This window comes from Aquarana catesbeiana, linkage group LG13, assembly GCF_042186555.1.
Source record: "Aquarana catesbeiana isolate 2022-GZ linkage group LG13, ASM4218655v1, whole genome shotgun sequence".
Classification (NCBI taxonomy): Eukaryota; Metazoa; Chordata; class Amphibia; order Anura; family Ranidae; genus Aquarana; species Aquarana catesbeiana.
Window position 1 is genome coordinate 77,483,399 of NC_133336.1, and position 25,210 is coordinate 77,508,608.

General features: G+C 42.2%; 1 protein-coding gene across 2 annotated transcripts in view; it reads right to left on the minus strand.

The window, feature by feature from the left end:
* TRAPPC6B (trafficking protein particle complex subunit 6B) overlaps positions 1–16,258 on the minus strand; it is a 53,035-nt gene extending 36,777 nt beyond the window's left edge. For both annotated transcript variants that reach the window (XM_073609753.1, XM_073609754.1), the window contains exons 1-5: positions 16,025–16,258; positions 11,524–11,591; positions 6,500–6,617; positions 3,818–3,901; positions 1,380–1,473 (exon numbers count right to left, since the gene is read on the minus strand). In XM_073609753.1, the coding sequence (XP_073465854.1) occupies positions 1,380–1,473; positions 3,818–3,901; positions 6,500–6,617; positions 11,524–11,591; positions 16,025–16,120 (460 nt within the window). In that variant the 5' untranslated portion in view covers positions 16,121–16,258. The remainder of the gene's footprint in view (positions 1–1,379; positions 1,474–3,817; positions 3,902–6,499; positions 6,618–11,523; positions 11,592–16,024) is intronic.
* Between the last annotated feature and the right edge of the window lie 8,952 nt (positions 16,259–25,210).

The window sequence follows — 25,210 nt, forward strand, 5'->3', positions numbered from 1 at the left end:
TTTGTAGATTAAAGTTGAGATTTGCTTAAAGCCTACCTCCAGGTTTCTTGTGACGTTTGGACCACGTTGGCCCAAGCGAACCATTTCCTTCACTAACAGAAGCACCTGCTGGGACCTTTGTATAAACAGTATGCAGCATCAGCTAGATACGTATACAGCACTGTGTTATCGGCAGTGGGATGGAGACTTCCAGTCCCATTCTCACAACAAAATCAAGTCGGGCAGTAAATTCCTCAGCCATTCACAGGAAGTTTTGTATTTCAGTAAATATTGGCTGAAATATCTGGGGATAAAAAATATTGTCCGAGATGGAGATTGTGATGTCATCCACCCACCTCTCCACTTCAGCTAATTTGTTAATGAAATAAAAAGGCTTCCTAAAAATGACTGAACAGTTCTCAGCCCGATTTGATTTTGTTCCGGGAGCAGACAAAAATGTCTCATCCCGCTGCCAGAACAAAGTTCTGTATAACGAAGGTAACTGATGCTACATACAGTTTATACAGAGCTCCCAGCAGCCACATTTGTTAGTAAAGTTAATAGTTCCTTTGGACCAACTTGGTCCAAATTAACCATTAAAAGTGACAAGAAATCTGGAGTTAGGATTTAAGAAAATTTCCACGTTTTGCCTACAAAGTCAAGATGTGGTCAGTTCCCCTCAATCCTCTCTTCTGGGTCTGATTGACACTGGAATCTGGAATGAGTTAGTATGTTCCCATGTCTGAATGGGGTTTCCACACACACACAATATAATTCTCTACTGTACTTAAAAGAATAAACTTCATTTGTTTGGAAGGAACAATAAACAGACTGTTAACTACAAAATTGGGAGAACGCAGCCACATTATAAATGGATGCATGTGTCCATCATTTGTATTTGGGGATACCTTACGAAACATCAACTGTGTCACAGGGATACAAATAATCAGTTACAGTTCATGTTTAGGGTAAAATCCTTTCAGCCCCTCAATACTACCAGCTGCCCCCCATTCCCACTGCAGGTCCACACTTACCTCCTCAGATGACTGTGACCTCCTGTACTGTCTGCAGCCCAGCTGGTAAAAATCTAGACTTGAATGTTGCTACTGCAGTACGGATATGTCAAGCCAATGAGGGAGGCTGCAACCATTAGAAGAAGTAAGTATGGAGCGAGTGCAAGGGTAGGGGGAAAACAGCTGGTTGTATTGAGATGGCTAGGGAGGGGACTTGGGAGGATTTTGGACTTGTCCTTTGAATTGTTCTTGATGTGAACTGCCTTCCATCTTCATAACATTTACATTGCTAATAGGTGACCTTTAGACACCTTTCAGCTAGACCCAATTTGCTCAGACAATACTTTAAAACTTTAACAATAGATGGTTTTGCGTAAGCTTACTTACATGCTGGCATTACTGAGACTTCGGCCGTTACAATACTTCTTATTCCTAAATTTGATAATCCACCTCGGATTAATCCACAAGTAAATGCCAAATACTGCAAGAGATATGACAGTTATATAAGTCACTGCACAGATCTGACTTAAAAGAGAATTCATCAACAAAAATCTTTCTATAAGATTATATATATATAATATATATATATATATATATATATATATATATATATATATATATATATATATATATATATATATATATATACGGGCGGCACAGTGGTCGTGGGTTTCCTCCGGATTCCTCCCACACTCCAAAGACATGCTGGCAGGTTAATTAGATCCTGTCTAAATTGTCCCTAGTATATGAATGTGAGTTAGGGACCTTAGAGTGTAAGCTCCTTGAGGGTAGGGACTGATGTGAATGTACAAGGTATAAGTAAAGCGCTGCGTAAATTGAGGGCTTTCCGTGGGGGCACCTGATGAAGGTGAGGAGCCAAGAGCACCGGCGGGGGAAACAACCTCACCTACTGTAAAAAGGGGACAGACACCACCCAGTCAGGGCCAAAGCTCCAGCATTGGGTCACCAGCTGACTTCAGGGGTATACCTATAAGAAGAGGTGAGAGGGAGCTGCTACTCATCTTGGAGGTTTAGCTATCATTTGGTTAAGTTTTTTTTTGTCTTAATTCATGGTTGACTTACAATGAAATGACACCTGTATGAGTGTGATCTCCTAACAATGTTAATACCATTGCTTGGTACTGGGTATTATGTACATTTTGTACATTGTTTTCAGAAAAAACACAGAAGAAAAAATAAAAAAAAGGTTAAGCATCTTTGTCATAAAAATGTTTTCCAGCAAGCACAGAATGTTTTTTAAATGATCAAACTACCAGTCTAAGCCCAAAGAACATTAGATTTGTAACTAGAAAGAGATACGTTAAGGAAAAAGAACTGGAAGAGAAGAAATTCCCCTTGTTTTTCACAATAACCTACAATGTTAATGTACAACTCAAATTGTACTAAAAGTGAACCTGACCTAGCATAACATGTTTCTAACTTTATCATAGTGCTGCCACCTTGTGGTGTTTGCAAGTACCAATGTCAGCCCTTGGATTAAACTCTTTGTAATTATTATTATTATGCAGGATTTATATAGCGCCAACAGTTTGCCCATCATTTTACAACATGAGGGCAAACAGTACACTTACAATACAATTCAATACAGGAGGGATCAGAGGGCCCTGTCGTTAGAGCTTACAATCAAAAAGGGAGGGTCAAGTGCAACAAAAGGTAACAGTGGTGGGGGGATGATCAGATGGAGAAAATAAAAATAAAGTTGTTAGGTGTGGGAGGGATAGGCTTCTCTGAAGAGGAGGGTTTTCAGGGATCGTCTAAAAGCATTAATAGAGTAGGAGATAATCGGACAGGTTGGGGTAAGGAGTTCCATAGGATTGGAGAGGCTCTGGAAAAGTCCTGGAGGCGAGCATGGGAAGAGGTAACCAGGAAGCTAGAGAGCAGGAGGTCTTGAGAAGAGCGAAGAGAAGGATTAGGTTTGTATTTAAAGACTAGGCTAGTGATGTAGCTGGGGGCAGAGTTGTGGATGGCTTTGTAAGTAGTTGTTAGTATTTTTAATTTAATTTGTTGGGTGAGCGTAAGCCAGTGGAGAGATTGACAGAGAGGAGTAGCAGACACAGAGCATTTAGTAAGGTGGATGAGTCTGGCAGCAGCATTCATGATGGACTGAAGGGGGGATAGACTATGTAGAGGTAAGCCAATGAAAAGGGAGTTGCAGCAGTTGAGGCGAGAGATGACCAGGGAGTGAAGTAAGAGCTTTGTTGTGTCATTATAATCATGAATACAGCATTAAATGTAAGCAGAGTAAGCAACTAAATTGTATTTGATAAAAGCCTCTTGCAATCCCTGTACAGCAGAGCTGAACAGCAGGAGAGAAAAGCAACACAAGGAGCCAATTTGGTGCACTGCAGTGCAAGAAGCAGGCTGATAGGAGGAGACACATGAGCTCATTGGTCTGCTGCTGCTCCTTTCAGTCTCCAGTCACAAGATGGGAGGTGGGAAGGGGACCTGAAAGGGAAAATGAAACTGCAGCATAGATCAGGTTCCCTACTCTACCAGGCAGACCGGGAAATCTGTGTAAACCTTATGACTGGATGGTCAGAATTTCAAATGCTTTGGCAGGTAAAACAGCCCCCATATGTGGATTTAATTCAAGTAGTTGGTTGTTTATCTGGAGTTCAGCTTTAAATCCTGCAATAAACTATAGGATTCCAAAGATACAGTATATTAGAGGCCATTTTAAGAATCATAATTTTTGACAGATGCCACAGCCATTTATCAGTAGTAATTAGGGGAGACACAAAGGTTGCTCAGTAAAAAGATTACAAATGCAGCATTTACTATGTACAGAGTAATCAGGCCTTTACCTTAGGTGCATGTTCCAAATACTGTTTTCCTGCAGACATTTGAGTTATAAGGCGGAATTTGTTGTCCTGAAGAACATAGATTCCCTATGACAAAAAAAAAAAAAGTGTAAATGATAAGCAGATATAACAAGAGGATACACAAATAGTATACATGTGGGGGATGTATGGGCCTATACAAAGAGAAATAATTGTACAAATCATATACTGTATAGTAATACTCATTCTACCATTGAGCATATTAGATGAAATCACTGAGGCTCCAGAATGTCCTGGTACAAGAAGGATAAACTTTTCCTGCGAATGGCCCATAGCAGATTGGTGGTCCTGTCCCGTGCCATTGACCCCATTATCAAAACAGCAGAGAGAACAATTGCCTGGTCCCAGAGTATCAGTCCAGATTAAGACTAGAGACACATTGCTCCATTGCTTCTCCCTAACTGAACAGCAAGACTTTGCAGTTTTTAAGCCAACAAAGGATGGAATGTGTGAGCGTTCGCTCTTTATTTTCTTTATCTTTATCTCATTCAGTATATAAATCAGTGTAGCGCAGCAAGATAAATAAAACATAAGAAAGCTCCACCTACTGAAGAAGTCTATCACGTGGCGACACGCGTTTAGGGGAGGACTAGAGTTCTGTGACTTTTACCAGAGTCTCACCTAGCGAGGTGGTGAGCCAGATTTGTTGATATATACGAGTTTATCTTTTTATTTCTTGTAAGTGTATTTTAAAAGCGGGGTTTAACAATAAACTATCTAGATGGAATACACTACGTTTTGTCCTTTCTACTTCATTCTATATATAATCTGAGGGGAGTTGTGAGCACAGGATTCTATATCCCAATAAGGAGGAGAGAAGGATTGGAACCATCTGTCCGGGTAGCGAGGAAACAGTAGCCTGTTCCTATCCACACTGAGCTCTGTGAGGACGGAATCCTTATCCAATTAATGAGGAGAGGTGGAATGGAGTCCTATGTCCGGAGTGAGAGGAGAGAAGAGCAGGCAATTTGCTTGGTGGAGGATTGTCACATTGCTTTGTGATCAGGCACAGGACACAATGAGGGAATATATCTATTCATGGAGGACTTTTTTTCACTTATTTATTTTGTATTTTCTTATGTATCTTATTCACTTTTACATATTATTATAAGTTTTATTCATCTTGCTGCGCTACACTGATTTATATACTTAGTGTACTGTATCTGTCTCCTAGGGTTCTCTCTTATACATGGTGAGGGGCTTCAGGGTTTATGACTGATATAATGAAAACAAACTGGTTTTTTTCCCCAAATCTTGAAGTGGAACTCCAAGGAAAAAAAATAACTTTTTTTAAACTTGTGATAGGTCCAGATAAGTTATCTGTAATATTTACCAACAATGTCCAAGTGGCATGCTAAAAATTTCTGTTTTATATTAGCCATTCACAAAATTCCTTGTTTTCCTTTACTGAATACAAAGCGTTCTGTGAATGGATGAAACAAGATCCCATAGTTAACCCACTCCTCCTCTCATCCAATTACTTTACTGTAAAGCAGAGCTCATAGAGGTGGAGGGAAATGCAGGAAAAAGAGACATTCAGGTGTGCTGCAATGCAATCCAATAGGAAGTACACAGTGACAGAGAGATGAGCTCATTAATCTGCTGCTTCTTTTCCTGTCCAGTCACATTGGGGTTTAAATACTAAAGCTGGAGAGTTCAAAATCAGGCTCACTTCTGCATAGAAACAAATCAGCTTCTAACCTCAGCTTGTTCAATTAAAGCAGAGTTCTGCTTAAAAAAAAAAAAAAAAAAATTAAAAGTCAGCAGCTACAAATACTGCAGCTGCGGACTTTTAATAATCAGACACTCACCTGGCCCAGGGTCCAGCGATGCGGGGCGAAAGAAGCCCAGCTCATCTCCCCCTCCTCTCTGCGGTGCCAGCATTGTAACTGTGGGCGCCCGGCTGTGGCTGTAAAGCTGGGCACCCCCTGTGCATGCGTGAGACGTGCCGCAAAGGGCAATCTGCGACCTGTGACATGTCCCAGATGATTGCTGAGAGGGGTGGGGAGAAGTGATCTCCCTTCCGGTGCCGCAGTGCGCCGGAAGTGGAAGCTGGGACCCTCTAAAAAGAGGGTATCCGCTCCACCCCCCAAAAAAACTGACATGCCAAATGTGGCATGTCAGGGGGTCACCTTCACTTAAAGAGGAAGTTCCATTTTTGGGTGGCAATAAAACCTGGAAGCGGATTGGTTTCTATGCAGAAGTGAGCCTGACTTTGCACTCTCCAGCTTTAGTAAATAAACCCCATAGTGAGGGTGGAAAGAAGACCTGTAGGTGGCTGTGCTGTGGGGCACAACTGTGTGAATGTCAGAACTGGGTGGGCAGAAATTGAAATCAATGGACTGGCCAATTAACTCTTGTATATGTATTTCATCTACAGTATGTATTTAGCAGACTTCCTGGAGTTCAGGTCTAAATTGCTACAGGGATCCCTGGATCATTGGCTGCTACAACACTGCATCTGGGCAGTTTAGAAATAGGAGGACTGGATATCTGTGCAAACATCGGCTCTTGGGTTTTCCACTTGTGTTTGACGTAGCTACCCAGCTGGAGCATGCAATGTGTACTCTGCAGTCTAAGCAAACAGAGTAAGCTTACAATGGAAAGATCCACAACAAGGATAAGTGAGGGCCCCTTGTGTCTCACCTGGTGATTGGTCCGCAGATTATCAATTTGCTTTTTGAATACTGTAGTCCAGAAGTCTTTGCAGACAAACTTCATGATGTCCAATTCATCTTTGAACCTTGCTGTGTCTTTGGTAAACCTGATAGGAATGGAAATCCATTTGTACAATAAACATTTTTAGAAGCAAGGAGTGGTAGATGTGACAGTAGATGTGACAATGTGATTTTACAGTGAAATCGGAATAATAAGAAAACAATATACATTTCTATCTCTTAGCTGTAAGACATTTCCTCTGAAGTGTTAATCACAATGTAAGAATTCTTAGTAAAGATGGGGAAGCAGAACTATTGTTTCTCTGGAATCGGTCACTGCTGACACCGTAGAAGCAGAGATTTCATTACTTCAATATATACAATATCTGCTCTTATAGACATCCTATTCCAGCCTTGTGAGATCTCATCAGAAACATATAAAACACTTGCAGTGCCTTAGGCCTCATACACACTGGATGCTTCAACCATCTCTCCAAGACGCCTTTCCTCCTGGCAGCGGTGTTTTGGCAGAAAACCGCTTGACACATGTAAATGCATTTAGAAACATCAGGCACTTTGGGCATTAAAGTGGTTGTATACCCGCAGGACAAAAAAAAATTACAAAAAACAAAACCCTGTAAGGCAAGGGCATAATGAGCTAGTATACAGAGCATACTAGCTCATTATGAAATACTTACCTTAGAACGAGGCGTCGGTATCTCACCCGGTCCACGCCGAGGGAGCTGACATTTTGCCCTCTTTGTGTCTTCTGGGATGACGTCACTCCCGCGCATGCGGCGGGGTCCGGCAGCGCCTGCCAGACCTTCAGCTGGGCATTTACGGCGCATGCGCTGCTGACGTCAGAGGCTGCATGCAAAGTGCATACCTCCTGAACCATCCAGGTTTAGGAGATATATTCATTTTACCTACAGGTAAGCCTTATTATAGGCTTATCTGTAGGTAAAAGTTCATAATTTGGGTATGCAACTACTTTAAAGTATACGTAAACCCCCATTCCGTAAAACAACCCATTCAGTTTAACCGCTTGAAGACCATATACTAGATATATATATATATACACAGCGGCAAGGCAGCTCTGCTGTGCAAAATCGTGTACCTAGTACGTGATCCTCCACCTCCAGGTCTGGGGCGCCCGTGCCCCTGGAGGACTACTCCCGCTGTGATTAGGCACAATGGGAGCTGATCGGTAGGTGGAGCTGATCAGTCAGGTGAATGTTCCATCAGCCTCACACCAGGAGGACTGATGCTCTTTTAGAACCCCTCCTTGCCCCTTTCAGCGGGGGTAATTTATAGTGTCTGACTGCTTACGATCCCCGTATGTTGCACAGAGCTGGTTTGTATTCGGCCACACCTGTATACGTCCTGCTGAGTTGAGTCTGATGTCCTGCTGGAATACATCATTATTTTTTGCACCGGATGCTTTTGTATACGATTACTTATCTTGTGCACCCTTTTCTTCCCCCTGAAGAAGGAATATACAAAACATTTCCGAAACGCGTTGCGTTTTGGGTTCAGCTGTGAACACCTTGAAGCTTGTTGGGCCATTAAGCCATCTTGGCCGGCTCAGTGCTACAGCCTACCTCACAAATTGGGTGCTTGTTTTGTCTTTTTGTATTTATTTGTATCATCCTGCTATGCATCTATGCCTTTTATTCTCCCTCTTTTGGGAATTGCTTTTACATTAAGCGACTAATAAACTTTGTTATATTATTTATACCTTTGTAATACTCTTTCACACACCCCCAACCTGCCTATAAAGTCCACGCTGGGGTAATTTCCCTTCTAGCTGATTGGCAGGTACGGCGATGTCCACCGGCACACACCGATGTTTTGGTACACAGGCAGATCACTGTTCTGTCACTACAGAAGGTATGGATCCTGTGTTCCTTTAAAGCGTGGGGGGCGCCAATCCATGGTGCATTTAACCCTTTGATCGTCCCTGATGTTAACCCCTTTCCAACTAGTGTCATTAGCACAGTGGCGGTGCATATTTTTTTAGCACTGATCACTGTATTAATGTCACTGGTCCCCAAAAAGTGTCAGTTAGTGTCCTGACTGTTTGCCACAAAATCACAGTCCCACTATAAGTTGCTGATTGCTGCCATTACTAGTAAAATGAGTAGATTGTAAGCTCTAACGAGCAGGGCACTCTGATTCCTCCTGTATTGAATTGTATTGTACTTGTACTGTCTGCCCTCATGTTGTAAAGCGCTGCGTAAACTGTCGGCGCTTTATAAATCCTGTATAATAATAATAATAATAATAAAATAAGTAAATAAATAAAAATATCCAATAGTTTGTAGACTCTATAACTTTTGCACAAACCAATCAATATACACTTATGGTTTTTTTTTTTTTTTTTTAACCAAAAATATGTAGCTGAATTGACCTAAATTTATTAGGAGTTTTTTTTATTGCAGAAAGTAAAAAAAAAACAAAAAAAAACGCAGAGGTGATCAAATACCACCAAAAGACAGCTTTATTTGTGGGAAAAAAAGGACACCAATCTTATTTGGTTACAGCGTCGCACCACCGTGCAATTGTCAGGTAAAGTAATGCAGTGCCACATCGCAAAAAATAGCCTGGTCATGAAGGGGGGGGGGGCAAATCTTCCAGAGGTCAAGTGATCATTGGGGAGGAGAGCAGGCTGAGTTACCAGCACAGCTACAGTACTGACCACGCTGTGCTCTCCTGCTTAGTGTGGTCATTTTTTTTTAAAAGGAAAGCAGTGGGACTGGCAGGAACACCAGGGATTTTACACAAAGGAAGCAATACAGAGAACAGGATACTTTCTCATACAAGTACATGGTACAGCAGGCCCATATCAGGAATATGAAAAGTTGGGTTTACATATTTTAATTCATTTCATTGGCCAAAATAATAATATATTCTGGCCATTAAAGTGATTTAATGCTCAGGCTATGTTCACACTATTGTTCACACTATTGCAAATTGGATGTGGGTTTCTTCGCATCCAATTCGCAAATTCGCATGTCAGGAGATTGTGAACGGCTCTCACACATCCAGAGCAGCTCCAGAGCAAATTGCACTGGAGTACTGTGTGTCTTCTGGTCCATTTCAGGTCTGAATTCAGCCAAAAATTCACACTGAAATGGTGAACGGGGATGTACCGGGCCCCTGCTGTGAGCAGCTCCGGGCGGCAGTGTGAACCCAGCCTTCAGCACTAAAAGCATAATGGAAATAAATGTGGCCTGTCACAACCATGTCAAAACAATGACATGCCTCCATCCCTACATATTACATAAAAAGGAAAGAAAGAAAATGGGACTTTGCATGAGGCATGTCAATGTGTATACTACCGCATAGAATATTGGATCTATCTGCATTGATTTGGCATCTCAATCCCATAGGATGATCCATGATTGTAAAAAATGTATGTATCAATCATATTCAAAAAATAGTAACCATAAGAGATTTACTTAGCAAATACATAACATATTGAATACAAGTAATCGATGGACATAAATGATGTGATGTGCAATTACCGTGCATTTTACTCCTGACGATTGGCTATAACGCCATGAAACGCGTTGAGTTTTCAAATACGAGTGTCGAGATATGCTCTCCCAAAGATGCACTTTTAATATCAGTGCTTACTATTTGTATATGTACTATGTGAATTTAATTTATATGTTCTTTAATTTGTATGAATTATATTTATTCATTCTTTATTGATCAAATCATTTATGTCCATTGATTACTTGTATTCGTTATATTATATATTTGTTAAGTAAATCTCTTTTGATTACATTATAATATTTTTTGAATATGATTGATATTGATACATTCATTTATTACAGTCATGGATCCTCCTATGGGATTGAGATGCCAAATCAATGCAGATAGATTCTATGCGGTAGTATACACACTGACATGCCTCATGCAAAGCCACATTTTCTTTCTTTACTTTTTAAGCATTAAAAGCATATTTAGACGCGTCAAGCCTGCCAATATACTGCTGTTCCTGTGCTGGCAGTGAGGTTTTTTTTCCTGCCTCTAACCACCTATGTGTGTATTGACACATAAGCCAACATGAAGAGGCATTTAGAGGCAGGAAAAAAAAACGCCAGACGCCCCTAAGGCTCCACTCACACCTAGGCGTTTGAAATCACAGACGGAATCCCCGAGATTCTGCCCACAATTCCAAATCGCGGCAAAACGTGGGACGTTTTTGTGATACCATTACTTCTTAATGGCACCCCAATTTGCGGTGCGATTTTGCCACACCACAAATTGCAGCAAAATTGCACAATCAAACTAGCGGGAGGCATGTCGCCGCGCCCCCCCCCCCAAAAAAAAGTTTGTTCTGGGAGACATACATCCCGCAATTTTGACCCGATTTGTCCCTTCGCAAAATCGCATTGCGTGTAGAACATGGACAAGTGGGTGAGCACAGAGTTGGGATTTCTGACAAAGATTTTACTGTATCCAAGATGTATATAGGAAGTCAGGGACTGACCTACCCAACCAACCGCGGCATATCACTTAAAGATCACTTTTAGCCCCGAATTCACATATATGTGGTGCAGGAAACGCAGTGAATCCCGACTGTTTCCCATACTGCGCTAAAATCGCACTCTGTTCATGTGTCAAAGTTAAATGAATGACCCCCCCAAAACAGATTGCAAAAGGCAGTGCGATTGCAAGAATCAAATCGCATGGGTGTGAATACCCATGCAATCTGATTCCAGTGCGGCAAAAATAAAAAAATAAAAAGATGCCTGCACCATTTTTGTGCAGTGTGGTGCGAATTGAGTCCATACAAAATAAATGGGCTCAAATCGAACTGCAAAGAATCACATGTGGTTTAAATAGAAATACGGTGCGATTCCTTTTCGAATCACATGCAATGTGCGGCACAAGTGTGAACCCAGGCATAGGTGCGCTGACCCCTTAGAACTTCATCTGGCTCCAAAAACAGTAAATAAACCCAATTCCACTCTGGTCAAAAAAAGTCACATCAGTGCTTACCTCTCTATCAATCCCTGCCCTACGCGGAATCCCATGCTCTCCAACTTAGTGATGCATTTTCCATTCTCCTGCAAGAAAAAAAAAGAGTGTAGCAAAACCTCAAAAGCCAAGTACAAAAATAAGATATTTCAAGACATCTTATCTTCTAATGTACAGTTTTGAATCCATTATACACTATATGAAAAAAAAAAAAGTGTGTGGACACCCCTCCAAATGATTGGGTTCAGGAGTTTCTCGTGAAAAGTACTGTTCATGCTACACGTTGGTACGATTTGAAATGCGATTTGACATGTCGAATCGCATGTCAAAACGGCACCAATGGCACAGTTTTAATCGGTGCGATGCTGCATTTGCAGCGCCGCACCAATTTCAAAAAGTAGTTTCTGTACTACATTTTGCGATTTCGGGTTGCGATTTACATTGAGATCTGTGCAGAAACCTGAACAGATGTCTCTGAAATCGCGGCCGAAATCGGACTGACATGCGGGAGTGAAATTGTGCGAGTTCAGCTTCATTCCCGCAGCTCAGTGTGAACCTGGCCTAAGCCTGGGTTCACACTATAGTGAAGCGGGAACCAGTGCGATTCTATCGCCGGTTCCTGCATCTCTCCCACAGGCAGTTCACACTGCCCTCTGTGAACTGGTATCAATACAATGTTAATGACACCCCCAGTTCAGTTCACAGATCGTAGTGTGAACTGTGAACTCGCACAGGAATCACATCACATGGGTGAGAACACCCATGCGATCCGATTCTAGTGCAGGGGAAAAAAAAAACTCCCTGCATGATTTTCGTGTGAATCCAATACGAGTTCAGCCATACAACTGTACGGCTGAACTCACATTGCACAGACATCGCATGTGATCGGCACCGCAGTGCGGGTGTGAATCACATGCGATGTCTGTGTTTGCACAAGTGTGAACCCGGGCTTAAGAAAATTGTGCGCTTCCAACTTTGTGACAACAGTTCGGGGGAGAGGGAGACCCTCTTGTGTTCTAGTAGGACTACTCCTGTGTACAAAGCCAGCTCCATCAAGACGTGATGTGACCAGTTTGGTGTGGAGGAAGTCACGTGTCCTGCACAGAGTCCTGACCTCAACCCTACTGAACACCTTTGAGATGAATTGGAACGCCAATGTAAGCTAAACCAGAGAAGAATACCCCCTTATTGGCACTTTATCCAGTCATTGGCACACTGCCTGCATTTCACACAGGCGCAATGGGGCTGTCTCGAGTGCGCATCCACCGGCGTTCGGCACCGTCATATAAATGCAGGGGGACATTTGAGCCTTTCTGAGCACAGAAACATGGAGGGCACCCACACATCGGACGTCCTGAGGTAGGTTCATACCATGCGGAGACACATTTATAACCCCCGGATTTGTTCCCCCTGGGTCATTGCATATATTTATTTAATTTTCACATGGTCCCACCTAGGACACATCCACTGTGCGATGGTTGGAGATTCATCTGCCCGTTGTGTAGCCTTTATCACACAAGCTCCAACGATCGTCTGCCCTAAGTAGATCCGCCCAATACAGATTGGTAAATATATTATCTCTCTAAACATTATTATCACAGACACTCCCCATATGATGGTATCTAGTACACATTCTGCCATTGGTGATTTGGTTCACCTTTCCTTCTCACTTTGCTCACTTACGGTCGGCCCCTTTTGGGTGATCACCACGCCTTGCAGTCTCTCCCCGGAGAATCTTTTTATATATTGTCACAGGGTCTCATGTCTGTTGAAGAGGATCCTCTCTCCACAAGCGAGGGTTCCTTACCAGAGCCTTTTTCCTATCACATTTTGCACTTTTTATTTATTTTATTTTAGTTCCTCTTTTTTCTTTCTTTTTTGTCTTCCTGTTCTTCTTTGTCCTCTGTGGGAATATTACAAATTACACAACACTCTTCCTATTCTTTAACGCTATGCTTTATTTGACCCTGGTGCCTTGAGTGCTGCTTGAACACAGAGTCATTCCACTGGGTATGTGTCATTATGGTTTTGTATTCTCTTATTTAGAACTCCGATTCATTTTTTCATGTTTATTTCTGTTACCCATTTTTTCATATATGCTCATTCAATTATTTTTCTGCTTTTTGGGTTTCAGTGGTTTTACACTGTTCACGTTTAAAACGTGATGTTCTTTTTCTGATGTACCTCTTTATATATTTTTAGAACCTATACGTTTGTAAATCATCTTCAACTCTCAAACCCCTGATGAAGGTATCAGAATCCTGGAAACGCGTCGGGTATTGGGGTATATCACCTCTAGGAGAGTATTTATAACACGATCATTATTCATCTGTATATCTTCGATTCTGTCTCTGTATGGAATGTATTTTTATATGTCGTAGACGTTTGTACGTCTTTTTTACTGTATACAATTAAAAATATATTTTTTAACTCAAGAGTTGGTGGTCTGTCAAAGTCCCCATAAGGGGGGTATTCTTCTCTGGTTTATCACATTAGTGATGGGAACACCATACTCTTCATTTGGTATGATGGAAGCCTCTTCTTTCCTAATGTAAGCTAAACCTTCACATCCAACAGCAGAAAGAGAACAAGAGAGCACAGATCTACTGCAATATAAGAGTTATATTTATTTAGAGTAAAAAAAACAAAACAAAAAAAAAAACGAAACAAACAGTAGTAACAAAGTAACAACTCCTAATCTTGCCGATCATCCAGAACTGGGGGGGGGCAGCCTGGTGCAGCCCACAGGTGGGATCAGAATGATGTTCTAGTAGCTGTCCAAGGGACTTCTCAGACAGGACCACTCTCAGGGCAAGCCGTGATCACCGTCTCCTGAGAGCCCCTCCATAAGGAAGGGGGACAGGCTGTCAAAGTGAACTCAAAACCAAAAATGTAATATATTGCAGCTTACCAATTATTAGATGTGGTGGCTGCATAAGTTATCTTTTTTTAGGCCTTTTTCCTCTATTTTTCCCTGGAGATCCAGCCAGTAACCGGACCCCCCCCCCCATACACACACTCTGGATAGCAGCATTGTTAGTCTGGGGAAGCGAATGTTAGATGTACTAGCAGATTTAGATACACTAACAAAAAGAATTCAAACTCACACAGCAGTTCCACAAGCAGTTACCATGAGAGTTTCATTTCTTTTGGGATAAAAGGTTTTACATTTACACATATTACACCTCTGGCTGCTGCACCATTTCAAACATCTTACTTTTAGGCTTTGTTCACATGTGCAGCTAGGGGGCGATAAAACCAGGTGGTTGAGCTGTGGTTTTACCTCACCCCCCCCCCTCAGCCACCCGCCTGAACTTGGGCAAGCAGCTGCTGCAAAAATTAAACTGTTACTAAACCCAGGGCCCTGCATTCACTATATCTGGTCTCCCACAGTACACAGAACATGGAAATGCAATTATTTTAGTAAATATAAACTGCTAAATACTTTTTCTCATCAGCGGTATATAGCAGTCTTGTGACTTCTATCGGTGTCTGGTTAAAGCTTGTAGGAGGAGTTTAAATTCTCCTCTGACTGTCCTATGAGGATGCAGGACCCCTGACCCTCTGTCTGGACAGTGCTGATTGGCCCTGTGCTGATCACATGCTCCCTCCCAAGATAAAAAAACCTCTCTAATAATACACACCAAACTGAGCATGTGCAGCTTGCACCATAGCCTCTGACTTATCAGGAGATGGGTTGGGGACAGTGGAAGAAGGTATAGATACAGTGTTGCATGACTGAGTAATTGTCATTCAAAATGTGAGAGCACCAAAAGCTGAAAATTGGTCTGGTTAGGAAGGGGGTTTAAGTGCCCAGTTGTCAAGTGGTTAAGTTCCACAGTGAGTATAACAAGCATGCTTTACTGCATATACAGACTGATTTTACTGTTGTGGGTTTAGTAACACTTTAAAACACGTTGCATTTGGTGGGTGAATGTGATCAATGCAAGTCTATGGGGCAGCACCGCAACCACATGCAATGCGCAGTAGAGTGGCATCTACAGGGTTCAATCAGGTGGTGAACAGGCGACATAGCTCCTCCTTACCATCTGTAAAATTACCTCTAAAAGGCGATTTATGGCAGATCGTTCTTCACAGGGAGCTGCATGTGTGAACAAGCCTTCTCCTGTCCAATCATCCAGCACTCAGATTTGTAGTCCCAGCTACAGTCCACAGATTACCGGGGACACTCACCACCTCCTCCATTCAGAAAAAGGCTTGCATCCTTTTCAATGAATACAAGGCGTCCTGTGATTGGAGAAGATGGCAATGTTGACTTGCACTGCCTCCAATCACAGGGCGTCTTGTATTCATTGAAAAGAATGCACAACTTTTTCTGAATGCAAAGAACCAAAAATGATGTTCAGCTTTACACATCTTTGGAAGACGGCGCAGACTGGGCAGCGGGGTTGTTCCTCAACATTTCTGGTGTAAGCACCCAATACCTGCAACATGTCATCTTTGTAAATCTAACCAGCCACAATAAAAGCTGAGTGACAACACACACACATAGGAGGCTTACCACTTCGCCCTGCTCGCCCGCCTTGTACACACAGGACACGATCTCATTGTGCAGCAATAAGAAGAGAGCCTCCTCCGCCATGTCCTGCTTGTTCATGTAGTCTGCCGGCTGACGAGCATGCGCACTGTGCTCGTGCCCGGTGATCGTTGTACAGAACGGCCGCACAGATCACATCAGCCTGACATCCTCCGCTCTGTCTGCACCGCTCGCGCGTCACTTCCGTTTCCGTTTGGGAAAAACAGCTGGAACAGCGGTATCCATGGAAACCAGTACACTGCAGCTGTCAGGAGTGATAGAAGCAGTGCAGATAGAGAACACAGAGTACAGCAGGGAGATCAGGGCGCTGGGCACAGGGATTGGCCGGGTTTGCCTTTAACCTGTTCATGGCCAGAACCTTTCCAATTGGTTTGTTCCTGGAGTCCATACCTCCCAACTGTCCCTGATTTGGAGCAATGTCCCTCTGTCCCTCATTTGTCCCTCATTTTGGTCTAAACTATATAGTTGTATATAAAATGCACTTTTTATCTATCAAAAAGTGTCCCAGTGCTAAACCTTTCATCTGATTCCTACATTGCTGCATTAGTAAATTCCAAAAACCAATATAAAGGAATAGTAGTGGTAAAAAAAGCACTTGTGGGTTTAACCAATCTTGTTTTTTTGTCCAATTTTCCTTTAAGGGGGCGTGGTCAGGGGGCGTGTCCTATGCCTGCATACTTTTGCTGATAGGAGTCCCTCATTCCCATCTCATCCCTATTATTGGCTGCTCAACACAGCCCGCAAAGCCTAATTTTCGCATTAACACTAGAATGTGCGCACTTTTATGTGTTCCAGATTTATTTCAATTGGCTGTCAAATGCACAGGAACACACAAACAAAAATAGCGCAGGTGCTATGTTTCCAAATCATGCCGCAAACAAACTGCATGGTACTGTGCTGTTTGGTGGTCGCCAACATGCTGCGTTTGCTACATGCAATTAATGGCACCCGCGTGCGTCTTGCAAGGGTGGTGCCTTTATGTGTGGTGTGAGAAATGCGCACAAAATGTGCCTTTCCTGCGCTGCGTTCTAGTGTAAACTGGCCCTTATAAACAAGAATAACAAGAGAAAAAAATAGACCTATGTGATTCTACTCTCAGTATCATACCTCCCAACTTTTTGAGATGGGAATGAGGGACACCTATCAGCAAAAGTATACAGGCATAGGACACACCCCTTGCCATGCCCCCTTAATGGAGAATTGTACAAAAAAACACGATTGGTTAAACCCACAAGTGCTGTTTTTACCACTACTATTCCTTTATAATGGCTTTTGGAATTTACAAATGCAGCAATTTAGAAATTGGATAAGAGGTTTAGCACTGGAAAATAATTTTTGATAGATAAAAAGTGCATTTTATATACAACTATATAGATCAGACCAAAATGAGAGACAAATGAGGAGGAAAGAGAGACAGAGGGACATTGCTGGGGAATGGCAGGGATTCCGTGCAGACCACCTGTCAAAATTAAAGAGATATCAAACCCAAAAGCAAACATTTGTTATTGCAGCTTATTTTTCTTAGATGTAATGACTGAATTTGTTTTCTTTTTTCAGCTTTTTTTCCTTTATGTTCACACGGTCATCTGGCCAGTAAAGTTGTTTTTCAACAGAACACGCTGTCCTACAGATGTTGCATTTGCAGGTTTGAGACAGCATTTATCACTGACAATGGTTCTTACAATGATCAGCTTTTATTTATTTATGTAAAACCTTTTATTAAATAGCGAAACTGGTTTTAGGGACTTTAAATGAAGGCGTGACCTGGTAAGGCCAGTTCTTCCATCCCTCGGGACTTTAAATGAAATTGTGGCCCGGTAGGGTCACATCTTTCCATCCCTGTCATATTCAAAGGGGGGAGAACAAGGGGGCGGGACTTTGAGTGAAACATGTGGTAGCAAAAGCGTCATTTGGTGGAACATAAAAGGAGTTTATTGGTTGCCATCAGATAAAAAGCAAGGTACATTGATAAATATGCATATACATGGTGGTAATGCATGGGTAATACAATACATCTCAATCATGACTTGAATATCACAAGAATTAGCAAGCAATATTATATATCACAAGAAATGGCAAGCAACAACTTTCCAAAGTGCACCAAAAATATCATAAGGGTAAGATTATAAAATATAATAATGCCTGCAGAGACTCGGGCCTCTTGGATCCTTAGGTAGGGTATGTGGTTTAGCTGATAAGGCTATATGGATATAGGGTAGCAAGGCGTATGGCAGCTCTACGCGTTTCGTGGCTGAAGGGCCACTCGTCAGGAGCCAGCACATGATGTTTCTAAAAGTAGAGATATTGGCATTAACTTAAATAATGATTAATAAAATCAATGCATAGGTAAGCGGGGGTGAAACTAGAAAAGCCCCCAAACCCAATGCATTCTAACTTACTCGAATTCAGAAAAGATGGAGGTGTGGTGTCGGGCAGCACGAGCCATCCTGGAAGTGCCACCTATGGTGGCACTTCCTGTATCCTTTCACCTATTCCTTCCATCACTTTGCAGTGTCACCTTTCACCTTCACCTCCTCCCCCCTCCCCCCACTTTCCCCCTTTTTTTCACCCATTCATGCTTCTTAATTTTCCCCTGTTAACACCTTAGCTTACCTTACTTTTCACCCCACACCTAGGTTGCCTGGTTCCGTGCCCGCTCTGGTTGGCGCCTTTGGGGCGCCGCTGCTGGTCTGCCCGCTGCGGCTCCCGGTGGGGAGTGCGCCTGGATGGCTCGTGCTGCCCGACACCACACCTCCATCTTTTCTGAATTCGAGTAAGTTAGAATGCATTGGGTTTGGGGGCCTTTCTAGTTTCACCCCCGCGTACCTATGCATTCATTTTATTAATCATTATTTAAGTTAATGCCAATATCTCTACTTTTAGAAACATCATGTGCTGGCTCCTGCCAAGTGGTCCTTCAGCCACGAAACGCGTAGAGCTGCCATACGCCTTGCTACCCTATATCCATATAGCCTTATCAGCTAAACCACATACCCTACCTAAGGATCCAAGAGGCCCGAGTCTCTGCAGGCATTATTATATTTTATAATCTTACCCTTATGATATTTTTGGTGCACTTTGGAAAGTTGTTGCTTGCCATTTCTTGTGATATATAATATTGCTTGCTAATTCTTGTGATATTCAAGTCATGATTGAGATGTATTGTATTACCCATGCATTACCACCATGTATATGCATATTTATCAATGTACCTTGCTTTTTATCTGATGGCAACCAATAAACTCCTTTTATGTTCCACCAAATGACGCTTTTGCTACCACATGCTTCACTCAAAGTCCCGCCCCCTTGTTCCCCCCCCCTTTGAATATGTAAAACCTTTATCGGCGGGTGTGGGGTCTGGGCAGCAGCTCCAGGGTGGCGGGCTTCCTCTCTAGCTCCAGCCACTTCCTCCCTGGATCCATGTCAGGCATCCAATAGGATCAAATCAGATATATACGCAGCGCTTCCAAAAACTAAATAAATTATATGCAAAGTGCAAGTGCTACACAAAGTGGATAAATATACTGAAAAAACATACAGTGGTATACTCAATATCTACCCACTGTAAAAAGTGACAATAGTGCAATATATAAGGAATATAAACAATATAAAATAAAACATATGTATATTGCTTGTGATAAATAAATGTGCATAAAAATCAGGAATAAATGAATACGTTTATATAAAGTGATAACGTGCATCCATGTGACAAGTAAATATATAAATAATAAAAAATGTCCACGGAATTATATGTAAATGATCCACTAATAGGTAGAAACTCAAATCAAAGTGCTTCTGTGTGTTTGTGCACTATCCAATTATGCCAATACAAGAGTGCTCCAAAGTCCATGCGATTCAGCTATTGCTGTGAGGGTGATCCAAATGCAAACTGCAGTGTTCTCACTCAGGTGCTCCCCCCTAAGTAGTAAGCGCTCACCTCAGAGCGTTGCCCTTAAGCTTAGTCAATACACGCTTTTGAACCACCTATGGGTTCAGCAATATAACCGGAATCCTGGACTGGTCAGGTCTATGCATCGGTACATTAATGGAAGAAAAAGGATTGATAGTGTAATATTGCATAAACAGTTTATTAAATCACAATAAGAACCCCACACAGGGTACTCACATCAATCAGGCGCGTCAGTGTGCCACTCTACATCAAGCGGGAATGTGTGGGAATACTGGATCGGTATCGGGATGGTATGATGTTCCTTCCTGGCAGTTCACCTGCCTAACGTGCCGTCCTGTCCCCTCCCCATTTTTTTTATTATTTATATATTTACTTGTCACATGGATGCACGTTATCACTTTATAGAAACATATTCATTTATTCATGATTTTTATGCACATTTATTTATCACAAGCAATATACATATGTTTTATTTTATATTTTATATTGTTTATATTTCTTATATATTGCACTATTGTCACTTTTTACAGTGGGTAGATATTGAGTATACCACTGTACGTTTTTCAGTATATTTATCCACTTTCTGTAGCACTTGCACTTTGCATATAGCTTATTTAGTTTTTGGAAGTGCAGCGTATATATCTGATTTCATTATTTCTGCATGCTTTATGAGACATGCACTTGCAGCTGTTCCACGGTGTAATTTATGATTTTTTTAGTTAGTGGAGGCTCATAGGACGTTTTATATGTTAGTGTTACTTATCCAAAAGGATCGCCTGACGTTTTGGGCAGTCGGGAAACAGGTCTCACACCTGCTTTCTGATTGGCGGGGAGAAGATTTAGTGTGAAAATAGCAAATTCATTCGCTAGTCACACAGCTGGGTGGGATCGGGACGCAGTACTCTCTACCCCAAGCCCACCCTTTTTTTAAGCCTATTAGAGCCTCTGGCTCTAATCATGTGCTTCAAAAAACAAACACACACACCCCCCCATAGGAATTCCGGGCGCATGGATAGGGAGGGCAGCAGCGGTGTTAGGGGGGCGGCACCCGTGTGCCCACAATGCACGGGCCGCCACTGCTATAAAGCATTAGCTGGAGTTTGGCTTCAATTTGTTAGTGCGTTTACATCTGCTAGTACATCCAACACCCCCCCCCCTCCCCCCAGACTGACAATGATGTTGTCCAAAAGTGCCCCCCTGTGATCCTTCATCCACTCTAATACAGGAGGTGTGTTACTGGATAGATCACCAGGTGAAAACAGAAGGAAAAAACCCAAGAAGAAAAACTAATGCAGCCATCACATCTAAGGATTGGTAAACTGTAATATATTACATTTTTGGTTTTGGGTTTAATACCACTTTAAAGAAGAATTCCAGGTATGAATATTTTAGGCACAGTAACATCGGTACTGTAACTCTGTATATACCATACCTGGCTGGTCCCACTGGAAGCAGAAAATTACTGACACTGCTACTCCAGTGATCTTCATTTGCTTCTGGGTCCTGTGCTGAGCGGCTGGCCTGCTGCATTCTAAACACAGGAGGTTGGCCACTTGGGCATTCAGAGAATGCTTTGCATTCTCTGAATAAATGCAAAGTGTTCTCAGATTGCCCAAGTGGCCAACCTTCTGTGTTTAGAATGCAGCAGGCCAGCAGCTCAGCACAGGACCCAGAAGCAAATGAAGATCACTGGAGTAGCAGTGGTGGAGGTGGAGAGGCGGAGTGGTGACATCACTCCCTATGCCTCGTCCAATCAGAGAGTACTTTGCATTAATTTAGAAAATGCAACGTGTAGCCAGGTGCCTTGCTGGCTGTGAGATCCCCCGCAAATGCTTAGTATCGATACCAATACCAACCGTATCGCTACAGAAAACCTATCATCAGAGGCGGCTCTCTAATTAGGCGAAATAGGCGGTGGCCTCAGGCCTCGCAGTCATAGGGGCCTCGCACAGCTGGCTAGTTTATCTAGTTAGAGAGCCGCCTCATTCAGCAGCAGAGATCTCCGTCCTGAGTCCCCTCGCCCTGCTATAGGGAGAGATAACAGGCTGCGAGTGAGATGTGTGATCATAGCTCACATACATCTCCGGATCACAGACAGGGAGAGCCGCTCAGTAGAGCTCTGACAGATCTCCCCCCTCCCCCTGCTGCCCGCACAGCCAGACAGAAGAGGAGAGAGAGCTTCTGCTCCTCCTCCCGCCCTCTCCTCCTGTGTCTGCCCCGCCCACTCTCCTCGGCAGTGTTCTCTGTTCTGCCTCAGAGAAGGGGATGTGTGGGCGGGAAGATTCAAGCTGAAGCCCAGGAAAGAGAAAAGGACAAGGGGAGTCTGATCCATCCATCCATCCAGTCCCTCCTGCCTCCCAGTGAGTACACTGATGTAGGGGATGCTCTTCCTTCCCTTCTTCCTCCATCCCCCTCTCTTTCTTTCTATCCATTCTTTTTGTCTCTTTCTTTCTCTTTCCTTCATTCTTTCCCCATCCCCCTCTCTTTCTTTCTTTCTTTCTTTCTTTCTTTCTTTCTTTCTTTCTTTCTTTCTTTCTTTCTTTCTTTCATTCCATCTTTTCTCTTTCTTCCTTCCTTCCATCCTTCTTTCTTTCTTTCTCCATCCCCATCACTTTCTTTCTTTCCTTTCCATCTTTTTTTCTCTTTTATTCCTTTCCATCTTTCTTTCTCTTTCTTTCTTTCTTTCTTTCTTTCTTTCTTTCTTTCTTTCTTTCTTTCTTTCTTTCTTTCTTTCTTTCTTTCTTTCTTTCTTTCTTTCTTTCTTTCTTCTTTCTCTTTCTTTACTTCCATCTTTCTTTCTTTCTTTCTTTCTTTCTTTCTTTCTTTCTTTCTTTCTTTCTTTCTTTCTTTCTTTCTCTCTTTCTTTCTTTCTTTCTTTTTCTTTCTTTTTCTTTTTCTTTCCTTCTTTCTTTTTTCCTTTCTTTCCATTTATTTTGTCATTCTTTCTTTTTCTCTTTCCTTCCTTCTTCCTCCATCCCCCTCTCTTTCTTTCCATCTTTCTTTCTCCTTTCTTTCTTTCCTTCCATCTCTTCTTTCTTTCCTTCTTTTTTCCTTTCTTTCCATTCTTTTTGTCTCTTTCTTTCCTTCCTTCTTTCTCCACCCCTTTTCTTTCTTTCTTTCTTTCTTTCTTTCTTTCTTTCTTTCTTTCTTTCTTTCTTTCTTTCTTTCTTTCTTTCTTTCTTTCTTTTTTTCTTTCTTTCTTTCTTTCTTTCTTTCTTTCTTCCCATTTTTCTTTTCTTCCATCTTTCTTTCTCTTTCTTTCCTTTCCATCTTTCTCTTTCTTTCCTTCATCTTTCTTTCCTTTCTTTCTTTCTTTCTTTCTTTCTTTCTTTCTTTCTTTCTTTCTTTCTTTCTTTCTTTCTTTCTTTCTTTCTTTCTTTCTTTCTTTCATCTTTCTCTTTCTTTACTTCCATCATTCTTTTTCCATCTTTCTTTCTTTCTCTTTCTTTCTTTCTTTCTTTCTTTCTTTCTTTCTTTCTTTCTTTCTTTCTTTCTTTCCTTCTTTCTTTCTTTCCTTCTTTCTTTTTTTTCCTTTCTTTCCATTCTTTTTGTCATTCTTTCTTTTTCTATTTCCTTCCTTCTTCCTCCATCCCCCTCTCTTTCTTTCTCTTTCTTTCCATCTTTCTTTCTTTCTTTCTTTCTTTCTTTCTTTCTTTCTTTCTTTCTTTCTTTCTTTCTTTCTTTCTTTCTTTCTTTCTTTCTTTCTTTCTTTCTTTCTTTCTTTCTTTCTTTCTTTCTCCACCCATCCCCCTTTATTTCTCTCTTTGTGACAGCCTACCAGAATAGGTAGGATCTGTGAGAGCAGCTTCCCTGTGCAGCTCTGCTTGAGGAAAATATATCTTTATTATGCCCACTTACCTACCCCCTGTACTGTCCACTCCCCTATACTGTACCCTCTTAATACAGTTCATAATACAGTGGGGCCTCACGTCTAAGTTTTGCCTAAGGCCTCACAAAGTCTAGAGCCGCCTCTGCCTATCATATCCAGCCGCTCCTGATGGGGTAAGCACTACAAAAGCATTCTCTGAATGGTGCCATGTTGAGTGGCCAGCCTCCTGTGTTCAGAAAGCAACATGGCAGCTGCTCGGAATGGGACCCTAAAGCAAATGGAGATCACTGGAGTAGCTGTGTCTACTTCATTGATTTCCAGCTTCCAAGAGCATCAGCCAGGTATGGTATTTGCATAGTTACATCAGTCCAAGCTGGACAAATGTAATTATGCATAAAATATCCATAAATGGAATTCTTCTTTAATGACAGCCTGAAAGAAGCATTGCTGTATGGATCCTCCTGCATGTGCCAGTGTTTACATCTGTACAGGGAAAGACACATAGCTCTCTAGATAATCTGCTTCCAGGGCTGTGTGTCCGTCCCTGTACAGGTGTAAACACTGACATGTGCAGGAAGATCCGTATAACGCTGCATCTCTCAGGCTGGCTGCACAGAACAGCAGTCAATTCCTGGACCCATAAACACGAAGGTTCGGGACCTGTGTGAATAAGGCTAAAGTAACATAAAGTTAATAATGATCCTTAAAGACCTGGAAGAAGTGTGTACATCAGTGGTCTCCAAACTGCAGCTCGGGGTCCGGATGTGGCCCTTTGCTTGCCTTTATCTGGCCCTTGGGGGACTATTACTTCCACTGACACCAATGACGAGGCACTATTCCTCCCATTGACGTCAATAATCGGGAACTATTCCTCCCACTGACGCCTATAATGGGGAACTACTCCTTCCACTGATTCCAATGATGGGGAACTATTCCTCCCACTGACGCCAATGATGAAGAACTATTCCTCTCACTGACGCCAATGATGAAGAACTATTCCTCCCACTGATGTCTATAATAGGGAACTATTCCTCCCATTGACGCCAATGATGGGGAACTATTCCTCCCATTGACGCCAGTGATGGGGAACTATTCCTCCCATTGACGCCAATGATGAAGAACTATTCCTCCTACTGATACCAATGATGGGGAACTATTCCTCCTACTGACACCAATGATTGAGAACTATTCCTCCTACTGATACCAATGATGGGGCTACTATTCCTCCTACTGACACCAATGATTGAGAACTATTCCTCCTACTGATACCAACGATGGGGAACTATTCCTCCCATTGACGCCAATGATGGGGAACTATTCCTCCTACTGATTCCAATGATGGGGAACTATTCCTCCCATTGACGCCAATGATGGGGAACTATTCCTCCTACTGATTCCAATAATGGGGAAC